Source organism: Diaphorina citri, unplaced genomic scaffold (genome assembly GCF_000475195.1).
Source record: "Diaphorina citri unplaced genomic scaffold, Diaci psyllid genome assembly version 1.1 scaffold1025, whole genome shotgun sequence".
Taxonomy (NCBI): Eukaryota; Metazoa; Arthropoda; class Insecta; order Hemiptera; family Psyllidae; genus Diaphorina; species Diaphorina citri.
The window spans coordinates 121,962-139,006 of NW_007378455.1; the positions used below are offsets into that span (position 1 = coordinate 121,962).

General features: G+C 40.1%; 2 protein-coding genes across 2 annotated transcripts in view; both read right to left on the reverse strand.

The window, feature by feature from the left end:
- LOC103513787 (lysosomal alpha-mannosidase) overlaps window positions 1-17,045 on the reverse strand; it is a gene marked incomplete at its 5' end in the record, with an annotated part of 40,194 nt that overhangs the window by 5,200 nt on the left and 17,949 nt on the right. Inside the window, 10 exons of the mRNA XM_026826894.1 lie at window positions 5,081-5,186; window positions 5,543-5,748; window positions 6,168-6,373; window positions 6,881-7,068; window positions 7,303-7,383; window positions 7,774-7,926; window positions 9,518-9,654; window positions 10,259-10,423; window positions 11,332-11,537; window positions 14,972-15,157. Coding sequence (XP_026682695.1) covers window positions 5,081-5,186; window positions 5,543-5,748; window positions 6,168-6,373; window positions 6,881-7,068; window positions 7,303-7,383; window positions 7,774-7,926; window positions 9,518-9,654; window positions 10,259-10,423; window positions 11,332-11,537; window positions 14,972-15,157 — 1,634 coding nt within the window. The remainder of the gene's footprint in view (window positions 1-5,080; window positions 5,187-5,542; window positions 5,749-6,167; window positions 6,374-6,880; window positions 7,069-7,302; window positions 7,384-7,773; window positions 7,927-9,517; window positions 9,655-10,258; window positions 10,424-11,331; window positions 11,538-14,971; window positions 15,158-17,045) is intronic.
- On the reverse strand, window positions 610-4,034 carry LOC113469312 (lysosomal alpha-mannosidase-like). The gene is made up of 2 exons (XM_026826899.1): window positions 3,831-4,034; window positions 610-888 (listed from the first exon to the last, which is right to left on the reverse strand). Exons 1-2 carry the CDS (start codon window positions 3,893-3,895, stop codon window positions 630-632), a joined length of 324 nt encoding a protein of 107 aa, XP_026682700.1. The 5' UTR covers window positions 3,896-4,034; the 3' UTR covers window positions 610-629.

The window sequence follows — 17,045 nt, forward strand, 5'->3', positions numbered from 1 at the left end:
ATACAATAAGCCCGAGATTGTTTTCTGTTTCGTTCAAAGCTTCCCCCACTCCGAAAGCGTCATCGTGGAGTAACCTTCGGTGAACCTGGAAGAAAATAGCGATGACGAATGAGAATGGAAAAATAGAATATACCTCATTCATAATACGATGAGACTGAAAAGTCCCTTTACCCCCGCAGCTCAATCTAAATAAGGAATAAGGTCCTAAAAGTTAAGAGCCATGATATAACAGAAATGGAGGCACGGATAGCCCAGAGGTAACGCGCTTCCCATGCAGAAGGTCCTGGGTTCGATTCCCAGAGGCGACAAAAATTTGCACTCATTTCGACTGCTTAATGGACTCCTTCACTCATGACGTCAAATTGGACACAAATATTGCTTATGTAGCTAATAAGTAAAGAAAAAAAAATGCAACACGAAATCTATAGAAGATAATGGGACTTAAAACAAAATGAAATTTCGGCGTGAACGACCTGGTATTCCAGAGTTAAATCGCCTTGAAAAAAAAAACTAAAAATTGAATGTCACAAAAGTTGTTTATGCTCTTCTTCCCGAATTCCAAGAACGGACTTACGGACTTTATCTGTTATGATCCGCCCCGGACGGGAATCAAACCCGCGACCAAGCGCTTACAAGGCAGACGAGCTAATAACTAGGCTGGCAAAACGTAACTTTACCTGGGAAAAGCGGAACGCAAGTCGTTCGAAATATTTGGTCGTAGGCCGTGACGTAAAATATCCGGTCCAGCAAGCATTGCTATCACTACAATACGGGAAGAAGTCATCAGTCTTCAGGGTGTAGTTCAAATTGTGAGCGTTAACAGCTTTCAAATAACAAGACGGAGTCGAGTAGAATGCATACACGTTGTCTTGTCTTTTGTTAACGTATCTGGAATGGAAAATCATGAAAGTTTAAGCGTGAAACCAAACAATGCATTCCTTTTCCAGGTATGAAAATTCCAAAAAAAAATGGTCAATTCAAAGTTTGGAAAGGGTCTATCTTGGTTTTTCTTCTGTTTAAAGTTTTAAACTTTGAACTACATAAGTAGGTTGGTAGGTACATCCAGGTAATCCATAGATAAGTACCAACATCAGTACCTACCAGTAATCAACTAACCAGGTGATCACCCAGGTAGGTAGGTAAAACTGTGTTGATTTTTAGCTAAATTCCCATCAGGACTGAGCTATTCATTTGATCTTATCCTTTTCTAATAAACCAATAATTTTCCAAATGAGTCCCTCCGAAAAATAGTTCAATTTAAAAGAAAAGTGTGCGAGACACATATAAAATACAGACAACAAAAGTTTCAAAAATTATTCGGGTAAAAGTTAGGCTAAATAAAACCCAATCACCAATGCGATCAACATGAACCAATAAAACATGAACCACAAAAAATCCCTTTTACATAATATGTTATCTACATGCAATTTTTAATCAAAATACAAAACCGTCTATACATCAAAGTGATCTCTTTTAGCATGTAAATCACTCCGATATTTTTTATACATATCTATATTCTTAATTCCCCCCCCCTTCTTCGGAGGGTGATTTAATAATTAAAGAACCTTTCATACGATCCTACCCCGTAAATATTGATTACTTATGTCATGATTCAAACTCTATGATATTTAGGAATTTTTTTAATTATATAAGAAAAGAAAATATTGTCATATAAATTTTATTTTATTCATTAACATGTATATTTATAATATTCATACAATGTAATTAGTATTAATGTAATTACAAAATAAAGATATGGCCAAAGTAGGTCTTTTCCCCTGCTTAGGTAAAAATTAAAAAAAAAAAAGAACGCTCGTAAATAAAGCAGCCAAACTGAGCAGTCTGAGCACTCGTACTTACTTAATTAACATATCTAGATTTTTGAAATAGCTGTAAGCATCTTGATAGTTAAAATCATCTCCCATGGTTAGTATGATATTGTTAGACGTATAATAGGTTCCTTGCTTTTTAACATAGGTTAGTAGCTGATCAACCTGAAAGTGTACAGGCGATTGAAGTTAAATGAGATTAGGCAATTCACAACACAAAATGAACATGCGAAGAATGGGAAAGGACAAATTTGAGAGGAAAATATAGGGATTATAGTAGCGGTTTCCTAACTCAAAAGGGAAGTATGGAACCACTTTTATGTATTGCAAAAGTGCAAGAGTTTTAAACCACTTTTGGGGTTGAGTGGATTGGAACACATGCCTTCAGGCACACTCTGCCATTTGCGCGGTTTCAAATTGTCACAACAAAGCGCGACATTTTAAAGCGCAAGTTTTACATAAATGGTTCCATTCACTCCTCTAAGAAGTTAGGAAACACTATACTTAGCCATCCGCGATATGACAGTCTGCAAGAAACGCCCACCTAATACCCAACGGTAATACCTATACCTACTTAACACCCTATGAACCACGCATCATTGACCCAAAATCTGATTACTCCTAGTACACACCAGCGACATTTTCATCAAAAGCTTTGTTTCGCAACAATTCAGAATTGTTTCTGCAACAATCTGGCAACTTTGTTTACTATCCAGTCTTATTTCTGAAATATTTTTCTTGTATTTTAGTGTGTAACAAGTTTTACTCGAACTTGAAAGTTGCTCAACATTGAAATTATTTTGCTTCGCAACGTTTGTTGGCCAATTGTTCACAACTGTGGCGAAACAAATGTTTGACGTTTCCGGTGTGTACTAATTATTATAAGTCACCAAAATACCGAAACATGACATTGCCCGATTGCAGCCCTAACTCCCACGAGCGGCCAAAACTTACTTCATCAACATGTCTATGTTTTTGAAATTGTAGGCGGCATTTTGATAGTAAAAGTCTTCGCCCATGGTGATAATTATATTGTTACTCGTGTAGTGTAAGCCTTGCTCTTTAACATAGAGAATAAATTTATCGATCTGGAAATGCCCAAACAAGAATGGAGAATCGATCTTATTGTGTAAGTTTCTAGAGATATTTTGGGCAAAATTTTATCAGGAACATTTTACCTAAAGTAACCTTTGAAAATAATGTGAGTAGGTCCAACAAGAAGTAGGTAGGTATCTATTCAGTGTTCATCAAAGGGGGGGGGGGGAGGGGGGGGGTTTATTTCTACAGAGCCACCAACCTCCAGATCCGAAGTCTAACACGTTAACCACATCGCCACTGATGGGGAACAAAATGTGCCATTTCAACTAATGTGGTCCAAGATTTCGATACCTACATACCTATTGAGGCTACAAATTAGCAAAATTGAAGAGTAGGTACGAGTAACACAATCCACACACTGCTTTCATTTGTTCAAAGTTTAAAAGGGTACGTAGGTTTACGAGTCAATAATACGTTGGTACTTGTACGTAGGTTGTAGGACATTGTAGGTTGACAAACTTGTCAATCAAATCTAATTATTTTCTACTGATCCAATCGAAACTGAACTTGACTGAACTAGATCTTGAACAAGTAAAAGGGAAGACAATAATATGGTCATCTGTGAATCAAGTTGAATCCAGACCAACAATAGTAGGGGATTATACAATTTATAAATAGAAACTGGGTAGCTATGTCACAGAAATCAATTCAAGATCAGAATGCAACTTGTCCAATGTCCATATCAATGGAATGACATTACACTTGACCACATTAGGCAGTGGCGAATACGGAGGGGAAATCAACTTTTTAAAATTTGCTTAAATTAAATTGCTTAAGCCGAGAGTTACTCTTAAACTGAGTTTAAACTTACTTTGTGGTCCCGGGCCAAGTATTAGACAGTTGCACGCACGTTTCCCATCGACCAGTTAAAAAACATTCCATACAAGTGAATTGGAAAAATACCTGATAAGTTTATCAAGACTTTTGAAATAATAGGCTGCATCCTGATAGGTAAAATCGCCACCCATTGTAATGATTATGTTATTGGTTGTGTAAGACTGAGCCTGACCCTTGACATAGCCTATAAATTCCTCGATCTAAAAAAAGGGGGAAATTGTTTATAATGGCTGAGAAAAAAATGGAGACAGGGTGCCACAAGTTTAGGGTGGAAGAACTCCATTATTGGGTTACTCATTTTGATTTAGGCTGTTGGAATGCTATATTATAGTGTCCAGCTTCCCGATATAAAGTTCAATATTAGAGTGCCGGAACCCAGTCACCAAATCAAGCTTCCGGCACCCTAGTTTTTTTCTCAGTGATGGCTGCCGAAACCCTCCAAGATATTGGAAATGTGTGTTGTCGGTACGAAAGTTTGAAATTTTTTTCCCCAAAGAGGTTGAGAATGTTTGACAGAGGGAACTGTGACAACGAAGGTGTTATCTTCCCGAAATTAAAGAGAAGGTGGACCGGTTAAGAGAAAGCCAGCCGTTCCAAGAATGAACCTTATATGTTTACGATAAAGTTTGCCCCGGGCGAGAATCGAACCCGCAACCTAGCGCTTACAAGGCGGACGCGCTACACTCCAAGCTAACTAGCCTGGCTTTAAATCATTTTATAATTCAAATTAAAGAATGAATGAATGGTGAGGACGATAAACCCTAATCTCAAACTTCAAAGTGACGTCTGGCCTATATTAACACGAAATCACCTGAACTTTAATGACCCCTTAATTTCGTTATCAGGAAAAGTTAGTTTGGTGTATTACAAATGAAAGCAGCTAGGGCGCTAGGCAGCGACCGAATGTGTCCGACAGCAAAAATGAGTGTTGGGAGATGACCAAAGTCCTGGCTGAAGAATCTGAGAACCTGGTTCGCCAATTCAAGAATAAGAGTTTTCAAAGCAGCAGCCCAAAGTCATGATTGCTAACACTGGCTGACGGATAGATACTAGACGAAAAGGACACTTAATTAGAAGAAAGCACCAACAACTAACCAAAAGGAGTACTTCTGGTTTGAAATTTTTAGTACGTAAAAAATTAAAAGATTCTGTTGTTGTCAAATGTCAAGGGACTTGACCACTAGGGCATTAAGATTAATGAATGTCTTTCTTACCATTGTAAAGCTTGGAGTTTTTCACGGTGACAGGAATAGCCGAGCCATTGTTTCTGAAGATATAAGCACCAGAAGATCTCCGCTCGAATACCCTGTTATCACCACTGGCACCAATATAGTAGGCAAATTCCTGAGTGAACGTGGATTCTTTGCCATTGGTAAACACGGACCTTATGGAACCGTTCGGATTCAGTTTTAGACCAAATTTCTGTGGGTGAGAAAAAAAAAAATAAATACAAATATGAGGAAGCGACTAAAGTGCCTGTGTATATTATAGTTAAGAGCCCTTACAGACGTAGGGTCTAACAGGACCTCTCAACAGTCCGAAGTAACACAAACTCCTCTCTTTTTGCAAAGTTTAGCCCCGAATAACCGCGGAAACCTGCCGCGGGGACACTTTTAATCTACAAAATGATCTAATATATAAAGTTTGAGCGACCTCAGCCGGAAGTTTAGATAAGTCCGGAGAAACGCGAAATCTTTTTCCATAGTGTACCTACATTTTCAAGCTGGTTAACAGACATTTCATGTGTCGAACTTCAGCCCACGAACACTTTTACTTACAGTGCTTCCAATGAAGTCCATATCAGAGGGCTGTGGTGGATAGACCACATCTGTAGGGGTGCCAGTAACGAAATAGGACAGCAGACCAAATGGAGGTATTCGGGCCGCTTTGAACACAAGTTCCACGCGGGCTGTGGAATATTGCCTGGAGGGGTTGTTCAAAATAGCCGGATGAATAGGTAGAATCTGGGTTGGAATTTCGATACCTGAAAAAAGAATGTATTGAAAACATTGATTATTTTGAGAGACAAACAAAAACAGTCACTGTATAGTTATGTGAAAAATGAGCTACAGACTTCTCTGTGAAAAGGTCGAGTAAAGCCTGATAAAACCTTAGTAGAACGTAAGGTGGCCCTCACAACTGAAATAAAGTCTTACATAGAAACGCAGGTTCTCGTTTCCTCTAATTTTCATCTCAGAAGATTAGGTGTCTGGCTAAAGTAGTAAAAAAAGACTGCGCCTCACATGTTGCGAAAAATATTTATGGGGATAAGAAGAAAGCTTATGAGCAGTTCTTCCTAAAAAGCAAAGACCTTAGGAGTTACATGGTGACGTTAAACCGCTTGAAAAATGACTTCCTAAAAAGAGCGTCTTGAAATAACGTTCTCTAGATTTCTCTTCTCACCTGAACCATTCTGGACGGTATATTTCAGGGCACCCTGTACAGGGACTCTCACATTGAAGTCTACATGATGACTCAGTGGGTTATATAGGGTGATCACGAACTTCTGGGCCCGCTCCGAGATTTCACACTCGCTCATGTTGAGTTTGAGACAGGAGTAGAAGACGATGTTGTCGGCATGACCGTTGTCTTCTTTAATAAGCAACTTCCTGAGGGAGGAAAATTAAAGAGGATTTTCATGGTTTATATGTAAACCTTTGAAGCTGTGTCCACACATAATCGACGCCGTCAATAGACGAGGTGAATCTATGTTGTCAAGGCAGTGTACGGTTTCAGTCGACATCGACTATGTATAAATACACCTTAAGGGTAACGAGAGAATTTCTAACTTCACCTCCAAGCCGATTTTATTTCGTAACAACAAAACAACTGCTATAGTGCTATATTAGACTCGTGAGGTCGCATGCCAATCCCGTATTATTTTCCTCATCAGATAGGCGAGAAGAGACACAATACTTTATTATAGTCTAAACTAACGAAGCCAGTCCAGTTACTGCTCCGTATAATCATCCGGGCCCCCTCGCCCAACCTAAATTCGGCCCTGCACCCTAACTAAGACATCCAATACTCACTTGATAACGTCCAATACTCACTTGATAACATCCAATACTCACTTGATAACATCCAATACTCACTTGATAACATCCAATACTCACTTGATCGCATCTTCTGTTGCTTTATTTGTTTCGTTCATGGCGCTGAACACAATCCTGGCGTAATCATAGGCAACGTGCTGTTTCTCCGTACCGGTAATAGCGTCGTGGTGTTGCATTATACCCACCGCCTCCTTGATGGGAGCTAGGTCTGCCTTGGTGTGAGTCAGGGTGTCCAATTGTTTCGCCACCTAAGAACAACGTCACAAATGGAAATAATAAAAAGTTGAGTAACTTTTATGGATATACAATATTATACACGGTACTTGGTAAAACAACTAAAAATCAAGGGAAAAAATGCCTAAAAAAAAAAAAAAAAAAAAAAAAAAAAAAAAAAAAAAAAAAAAAAAAAATTTCGCCAAATTTCCTGTCATTTTCTCATGGCTAGACTTCCTATTGACTAGGACAGTATGGTGTCCGTATACAATAAGCCCGAGGTTGTTTTCTGTTTCGTTCAAAGCTTCCCCCACTCCGAAAGCGTCATCGTGGAGTAACCTTCGGTGAACCTGGAAGAAAATAGCGATGACGAATGAGAATAGAAAAATAGAATATACTCGTACCTCATTCATAATAATAATAATGCTTATTTATACTGCTCGCATAGGACTGAAAAGTCCCTTTACTCCAGCAGTAGGCTACTACTACTATTATTGTGATCAAATTCTCAAATTATATTGAGGATAAAATTCCATACCTCGGCTGGGATTGAACCCACAATCTGATTGACTAAATTTTTTGGAATTTTTAAAAATCAACTTTTTAAAATTTGCTTAAATTAAATTGCTTAAGCCGAGAGTTACTCTTAAACTGAGTTTAAACTTACTTTGTGGTCCCGGGCCAAGTATTAGACAGTTGCACGCACGTTTCCCATCGACCAGTTAAAAAACATTCCATACAAGTGAATTGGAAAAATACCTGATAAGTTTATCAAGACTTTTGAAATAATAGGCTGCATCCTGATAGGTGAAATCGCCACCCATTGTAATGATTATGTTATTGGTTGTGTAAGACTGAGCCTGACCCTTGACATAGCCTATAAATTCCTCGATCTAAAAAAAGGGGGAAATTGTTTATAATGGCTGAGAAAAAAATGGAGACAGGGTGCCACAAGTTTAGGGTGGAAGAACTCCATTATTGGGTTACTCATTTTGATTTAGGCTGTTGGAATGCTATATTATAGTGTCCAGCTTCCCGATATAAAGTTCAATATTAGGGTGCCGGAACCCAGTCACCAAATAAATAAACCCTCCAAGATATTGGAAATGTGTGTTGTCGGTACGAAAGTTTGAAACTTTTTTTCCCCAAAGAGGTTGAGAATGTTTGACAGAGGGAACTGTGACAACGAAGGTGTTATCTTCCCGAAATTAAAGAGAAGGTGGACCGGTTAAGAGAAAGCCAGCCGTTCCAAGAATGAACCTTATATGTTTACGATAAAGTTTGCCCCGGGCGAGAATCGAACCCGCAACCTAGCGCTTACAAGGCGGACGCGCTACACTCCAAGCTAAATAGCCTGGCTTTAAATCATTTTATAATTCAAATTAAAGAATGAATGAATGGTGAGGACGATAAACCCTAATCTCAAACTTCAAAGTGATGTCTGGCCTATATTAATACGAAATCACCGAACTTTAATGACCCCTTAATTTCGTTATCAGGAAAAGTTAGTTTGGTGTATTACAAATGAAAGCAGCTAGGGCGCTAGGCAGCGACCAATTCAGTGAGACTATATGATAAGGAAACCATGAAAACTAAAACCTACATGTGAATACGTATGAGTTAAGAAAAATAAAATCTGTGAGCAAACACACATGATTTATCAACAACATTATCAACATCGATAGGAAAGCCATGGAAAAATATCAAATGTATGAACTCAACTAAAAGGTAAAGTCTAGACAAATGCGAACGCCGTTCGAGCTTTTTCCAAAGTTTAGCCCTGAATTGCGGAATTTAGGCCCTGAAAAACGGCTGAATCGAACCTTTTTTTTGGTCCTCAAAATTCTAAGGAGGGCGTAAAAAACTGACAGAATGATTGTAAAGGGTAAAACAACCTAGTGAACCTGACTTAGAAAACGGTATTCCGATTCAAATCTCGAATGAGTTTTGGACAAAGTTCGCCCCGGGCGGGAATGGAACTCGCGACCTAGCGCTTACAAAAGGCAACTCCAAGCTAACTAGGCTACCAAATCAGAATGGAGGAGTTGCAAATGGGTAAAAATTATAAATAAATGGTCGATTCCTAAGTAAAAAGTTGGAAAAAATCCAAATCTGAGGTCAAAACTCCGAAAAAATAACTGTAAAAGTTCGAAAATTCAATTTTCATTTTTCGTTCTAATGAAAGAGTTCAAATATGTGTGACGTCAGACTTTACGCAGTTGTTTTTTTCGTCCGTCTGACTTAGAAAACGGTATCCCGATTAAATCCCGGATGAGTTTTGGACAAAGTTCGCCCTGGGCGGGAATCGAACTCGCGACCTAGCGCTTACAAAAGGCAGACGCGCTGCTCTCCAAGCTAACTAGGATACCAAATCAGAATTGACATCAATCTAGGATTGAGCTATACTTAATGCCCAGTTTAATCCCGAATAGAAGCCAACTCAGACTTCGTAATACCGGATCTAAGTGGAATGAAAAGTCTTACCTTATCGTGGATATTATACTCTGGACTTTGCTCATCGTCCACCAGGGGAGCCTCTCCACACAGAATGTCAAAACAGAAGCCGCTTGGGGCGCTGTACGTGTTGTACAGAGCATGAGTGAAAATGTTACCTTTGGTCCCTGGAACACATTATTGTATCCTGGTTAGAAGACAGATTGTTCATATTAATCCATCAATCAAGTATGGCAAATATTGTAGGTTGCAGATTTCCATGCTAAGGAGTCCGTTGCTTAAATCAGAGGTGTTGTTGTTGTTGTTGTTGTTGTTGTTGTTGTTGTTGTTGTTGTTGTTGTTGTTGTTGTTGTTGTTGTTGTTGTCTGTTGTTGTTGTTGTTGTTGTTGTTGTTGTTGTTGTTGTTGTTGTTGTTGTTGTTGTTGTTGTTGTTGTTGTTGTTATGTATCTGCACCGAGGGGGGTTGATGGTCTCTAGCCAAGATTACTTGGCCCGTCCCGAACCGCAGTCAACAATCATGAGGACCTGAGCTTTTCCTTTGAAGTATGATAAACCCTTTGTAACCTCCAGCTAGCCAGGCTAGTTAGGGTTTGGTTGCTCCGATCCCTATGTATGGTCCCATAGCAAGACACTGGTCTGCTCCCTGTTTAATGTCCCCCAGCCAGACCTGGCTAGTCCGATCAGAAATCAGAGCTAACTGCGTATGGGTGAGAACAAAATAATCATAACAGCCGCTGAAAAGCAAGAAGTCATACTCAGACTTCGTAATACGTTTTCTAAGTGGAATGAAAAGTCTTACCTTATCGTGAATATTATACTCTGGACTTTGCTCATCGTCCACCAGGGGCGCCTCTCCACACAGAATGTCAAAACAGAAGCCGCTTGGGGCGCTGTACGTGTTGTACAGAGCATGAGTGAAAATGTTACCTTTGGTCCCTGGAACACATTATTGTATCCTGGTTAGAAGACAGATAGTTCATATTAATCCATCAATCAAGTATGGCAAATATTGTAGACTGCGGATTTCCATGCTAAGGAGTCCGTTGCTTAAATCAGAGGTGTTGTTGTAGCTGCACCGAGGGGGGTTGATGGTCTCTAGCCAAGATTACTTGGCCCGTCCCGAACCGCAGTCAACCATCATGAGGACCTGTGCTTTTCCTTTGAAGTATGATAAACCCTTTGTAACCTCCAGCTAGCCAGGCTAGTTAGGGTTTGGTTGCTCCGATCCCTATGTATAGTCCCACAGCCAGACTTGGCTAGTCCGATCAGAAATCGGAGCTAACTGCGTATGGGTGAGAACAAAATAATCATAACAGCCGCTGAAAAGCAGGAAGTCATAAGAGTTGAAAGCAGGATGTATGTTGAAGAATAAAACTCACTTCCGGCTATACCGCGCGGCTGGTACGTATGACCAGCCTTAGGCCGGCCATTTACTATCAGGTAGACCTGACAGGTACGCCTGAACAGGTCCACCTGATAGTGTATGGCAGTAATAATAAGTCTCTCAGGTGACCTGTCAGGTCTACCTAATAGTGAATGGCAGGCCTTAGCACTTCACTTACCTATGCTTTCACTTCCTTGCCAAATCATCTCCATCTGTCTCGTATCCAACCAGAAGTCATAAGAGTTGAAAGCAGGATGTATGTTGAAGAAAAACTTACTTCCGGCTATACCGCGCGGCTGGTACGTATGACCAGCCTTAGGTCGGCCAATTACTAGCAGGTAGACCTGACAGGTACGCCTGAACAGGTCCACCTGATATTGTATGACAGTAATAATAAGTCTCTCAGGTGACCTGTCAGGTCTGCCTAATATTGAATGGCAGGCCTTAGCACTTCACTTACCTATGCTTTCACTTCCTTGCCAAATCATCTCCATCTGTCTCGTATCCAGCCGGTGACTCTTGTCCTGATAATCCTGTCGCCCAAACATGAACCCATCGTATCCCATCTGACTGAACAGGGATGCCTGTTCCCTGGAGTGACCGAAAGGATCGATTTGCCAACCCACCCGGGGCCGGGCACACTTCCCGAAGGTGTCATTTAGTTTCCTGAGGAAAAAGAGAGGGATTTTGATTGTGTCTCAGCCGGCCGCAACTTTAACACTCTGTTCTCCCTAAACTAGAAGCTTTATTCAGGAATTTTGTGTTAAGGATACTTGGTCGTCCGTCACAAATGTCGTTTCCCCATACACCTCTAAATATTATATGACTTGACTTGGACTCGAGCCACCAACCTCCAGATCCGAAGTCTAACACGTCAACCACATCGCCACTGATGGGGAACAAAATTAGAAGCTTTATTCAGGAATTTTGTGTTAAGGATATTTGGTTGTCCGTCACAAATGTCGTTTCCCCATACACCTCTACACATTATATGACTTGACTTGGACTCGAGCCACCAACCTCCAGATCCGAAGTCTAACACGTCAACCACATCGCCACTGATGGGGAACAAAATGTGCCATTTCAACTAATGTGGTCCAAGATTTCGATACCTACAACCTACATACCTATTGAGGCTACAAATTAGCAAAATTGAAGAGTAGGTACGAGTAACACAATCCACACACTGCTGTCATTTGTTCATTTTGTTCAAAGTTTAAAAGGGTACGTAGGTTTACGAGTCAAAAGTACGTTGGTACTTGTACGTAGGTTGTAGGACATTGTAGGTTGACAAACTTGTCAATCAAATCTAATTATTTTCTACTGATCCAATCGAAACTGAACTTGACTGAACTAGATCTTGAACAAGTAAAAGGGAAGACAATAATATGGTCATCTGTGAATCAAGTTGAATCCAGACCAACAATAGTAGGGGATTATACAATTTATAAATAGAAACTGGGTAGCTATGTCACAGAAATCAATTCAAGATCAGAATGCAACTTGTCCAATGTCCATATCAATGGAATGACATTACACTTGACCACATTAGGCAGTGGCGAATACGGAGGGGCAATATCTTGGTAAACTCAAAACTTGATTTCTTTTGAAAATGAGTTAAGAAATACATACATGCTCAAGTCATTTGCACAAACTGGCTTGCGCAAGCTGGTTTGCACAAGTGAATCGTAGCGTGTGAACGCAAGCTTGAAGTAATATCTTGGTAAACTCAAAACTTGATTTCTTTTGAAAATGAGTTAAGAAGTACATACATGCTCAAGTCATTTGCACAAACTGGCTTGCGCAAGCTGGTTTGCACAAGTGAATCGTAGCGTGTGAACGCAAGCTTGAAGTTTGTACAAACCAAAAATTTTTTTCTAGGTTCCTCTCACTGTTTTGCCCAAACCGAACAAACCGGCACGCGCAAGCCAGTTTGTGCAAATGGCTTGAGCGTTTTTTTTCTAGGTTCCTCTCACTGTTTTGCCCAAACCGAACAAACCGGCACGCGCAAGCCAGTTTGTGCAAATGGCTTGAGCGTGTAAACCCGAGCTTTGGGTCAGCAATAGTAGGGGGTTATATCATACACAAAAAGCCCACTCAAAGGCTTAGGTGTAGAGGCAAACAGCCCTAGATGATGGGTTAAACTTCTATGAATCTACGAAGGGCGTTGTACGAGCTTAGGTTCGCCACTGGTGTCTCATACGAGCATTAATAGACTCTATGAACTCAGCCCCGGCAATCTACTTGCCTCACATACTGACCTGTAGACCTGAATGCTAGCGGGGTTATATCATACACAAAAAGCCCACTCAAAGGCTTAGGTGTAGGGGCAAACAGCCTTAAATGATGGGTTAAGCTTCTACGAATCTACGAAGGGCATTGTACGAGCTTTGGTTCGCCACTAGTGTCTCATACGAGCATTAATAGACTCTATGAACTCAGCCCCGGCAATCTACTTGCCTCACATACTGACCTGTAGACCTGAATGCTAGTTTTTTCCAAGAGGTTTGATAGAGGGAACTGTAACTGTTACGGTCCTATCATCCCGAAATCAAAGAGAGAAGGAAGACAGGATAGGAGAAAGCCAGCCGTTCCGAGAACGAACCTTATCCCATCAGGATAAAATCCGCCCAGCGGGAATCGAACCCGCGGCCTAGCGCTTAGAAGGCAGATGCTCTACCCACCGAGCTAACTAGGCTGGTCAAGAATGAGACAAGTAAATTTTTCCGAGAATACCATTATTGTCATTAGAACCACATTCCATCATTGAGAGTAAACTCGTATTCGGACAGAAAGTGTTACCTGCCCGCAACTACTGCCTGGCATGCAACACGCAAGATTCTGACAAGTAAACACTATAGCAACAGTAAACACTAACACAGAATGTACCATTGTACAATACATCTTCTTCCATTGGGACTTATTAGGGCAAAGACAAAACTACTGACGAAGCCACGATGACCTCCCCAAATTTCCGGGTGGATAAAATTTTCCCTACCAGATTTTTATACATAGGTAATTTTAATGGTTAGTATCTATGTATAAGTACAAACCTAACTTTGTTAATTTGATAATTTGTACCTTGAACTTTTTAGACATTATTAAACCGAACTACATACCTAACTATAACTACAGCAATAATACTTACTTCCCCAATAGTACTGATCCACGGTTTTCAGCCATCCCACATCATCATGAGGAAGGACGGACTAAAAATCGATTTTTATGAAATGGCAGATCCGAAAGTTGTCACACAGGTAAGGTAGGTAATTTAGCAGTTTAATCAGAAGGATTTTCAGTGGCTGTATTACTGTATTGTGTACATTGAGGACGTTATCCTTCACCACAGGACATGACTGGAAACAGGAACCAAACAATATTAGTTAGCACCCACCTATACCTAGGTATTGAATAATCCAATTTGTTCTAGTTGCTTTTATTAGTTAGCATGTGCAACACCTTCAATATGTATATTGTATACCATAGTAGGTACATATCACCAGGAATATCAGATGTTTCAAATATCAGCGCAAAATTAATAGCCAAACATTTTGAGATAGTACGATAGTAAGTACCTATACATATGACCAGGAATACCAGATAATTCAAATATCATCGCCATGCCAGCCTAGTTAGCTTAGTTGGTGGTGCGTCTGCCTCGTAAGCGCTAGGCCGCGGGTTCGATTCCCGCCCGGGGCGGATTTTATCCTGATGGGATATTGTTCGTTCTCGGAACGGCTGGCTTTCTCCTATCCTGTCTTCCTTCTCTCTTCGATTTCGGGACGATAAGACCATAGCAGTTACAGTTCTCTCTGTCAAACCTCTTAAAAAAAAATATCATCGCCAATTTTATAGCCAAACATTTTGAAAGACGTCAGAACCAGACTGCCACGTTAGCCTATGTGCCTAATTGGTTAAAGATTCCAAAATACACCTGAAATCTGATGAAAGCCCAAAAGTTAGACACCTCAATTTTGAAAAATATCCCCTAAAGTTACACATCACGTGTGAGAACACTAATTCTAACATATGTAGAAGTGGGACTCCGCTAGATCCAAAATAGGAATAAGTTGGGAGTTAAAGAAAGATAATCAACTTACCGGAGGCCCCAGGAGAACTGATCGATGGTGGAAGTGTAGTGGGCCACCGCCTCGTCATTCATGGACCACGCCCCTCCAATGAACTCCAGACGGCCTTCATTTACCAGGAGCTTCACCTGTTTCTGCACCAGATCATCCTGTTTGGTCCACCACTTCCAGAAGAAAGCGGTCTCTACGTAGATGAATCTGGGGGACGAGAAATTATTTTCATTGTTAGGAACAACTGATGTGTTACTGTCCGAGAGAAGAAGGACCGCAACGGAGTAAACCAGCCGTTCCAAGAGCGAATCTAAAGCTGTGTCAGCACATTGTCGATCGACATCGATCGGTGTCAACTGAACCGTCCACGCTGCCTCAACAACATAGATTCAACTCGTCGATTGACGGCCGGTCGATCATGTTTGGACACACCATTATCTGTTGCTTTTGCTTCATGTGTCAGCACATTGTCGATCGACATCGATCGGTGTCGTTCACGCTGCCTCAACAACATAGATTCAACTCGTCGATTGACGGCCGGTCGATCATGTTTGGACACACCATTATCTGTTGCTTTTGCTTCTTAAAAAGTTAAAAAATATACGGGACAGTCACAAAGGGTGGAGAGCTAGTTGAACAAGTCTGAACAGAGGTTCAGACTGAAAAAGTAATCCTCCAAATCTTTTAAAATGAAAAATATCCCATGCTCCACAAGAACTATCTTCCGAGTAGGTATTCTAAATTAATCAAATATTACTTATCTTAATCCTAATATAAGCTTTTTGGTTTTCTGGACAAAATTTGCACCACCACTTTCGTGTTCCTGGTAAAAAGACCTTTGATTTGATATATAGGTCGACCATGTTTGGATAAGTCCTTCTATGGGCACAGACCGACCGACAGACGGACAGACAGATGACACCGAAGCGAATACAATAGTCCGTCCCTTATATTAAATATGCTAAAATAAGGATAAGTAATCTAGAAGTAGGTATTAGTTACTCTTCGATACCTACCTACTATAAAGTTATAAACTTTTAATTTAACAAGCTGGGCCCGTCCCTCCGGGAATTTTTTAGCCCGTAGTTTATCCGATGGTGTTTAAAGAAACGTTATAAACTTTTAACTTAACAAGCTGGTCCCGTCCCTCCGGGAATTTTTTAGCCCGTAGTTTATTCGATCGTGGTTTAAGAAAATCAGTACCTATGTATACCTACCAAATTTGTTTAATATTCAGTTTATTATTATTCTTGATTTGATTTTTCGATTTTACTTTCATGTAATGATTTAAAATCAAGTAATAAAGGAAGGACGGACTAAAAATCGATTTTTATGCAATGGCAGATCCGAAAGTTGTCACACAGGTAAGGTAGGTAATTTAGCAGTTTAATCAGAAGGATTTTCAGTGGCTGTATTACTGTATTATGCTGTACAGATACAATATGAGGAGGGAAAAGGTACTCAGAAACACTATTATTAAGGACCCTGAAAAATCTTCAGTGAAAATACACAGAAACCCATCATGAGGGGTCCTGAAAAGATCTTTGGTCTACCTACTGGATGCAATCAGAGAAGACTACACAAGAACTTTCGGCACTGATTAAAGATACGCGCCCGACATTATTTTTAACAAGTGTTCCAAGTTTATAGCCCGATAATGTTTTAAATTTTTAATATATCATGTTGTATTGAAGCGAATACAATAGCCCGTCCACTATACCTTTTTTTTTATTACTATCGTAATAGGTAATAAAGGAAGGACGGGCTGAAAAAACAATGAGGATTTTCCTCTTTCCTGAAATTATATGTCTCCCCTATCTTCTTATCCAACAATGCAACTTGTATTAAGTTAGGATAGGTGATATGTCTTCATGTATCAGACAGATATCCGATATATCGACACCTATGTCTTTTATGCAGACGAGGTTGCATAATGCATTCACAATGAGGGATATGTCACCAAGGGAATGATTTTGACCTATTAATTTCCCCACAAGTAAACTGATAGTTCGGACAGGTAAACTGAGGTAAATTTGGACACGAATTGTCCAAAGAATTGTACGCTTTTTCAACATTTCTCATCGAGCCTCTGTGT

Excerpts from the sequence above, each read along its gene's own strand:
- LOC113469312 (XM_026826899.1), bottom strand. The coding sequence starts at position 3,895 with ATGGGTGGCGATTTTACCTATCAGGATGCAGCCTATTATTTCAAAAGT. Across the intron at positions 889-3,830 it reads AGTCTTGATAAACTTATCAG|ATACGTTAACAAAAGACAAG; the intron begins GTATTTTTCCAA and ends TTTCCATTCCAG.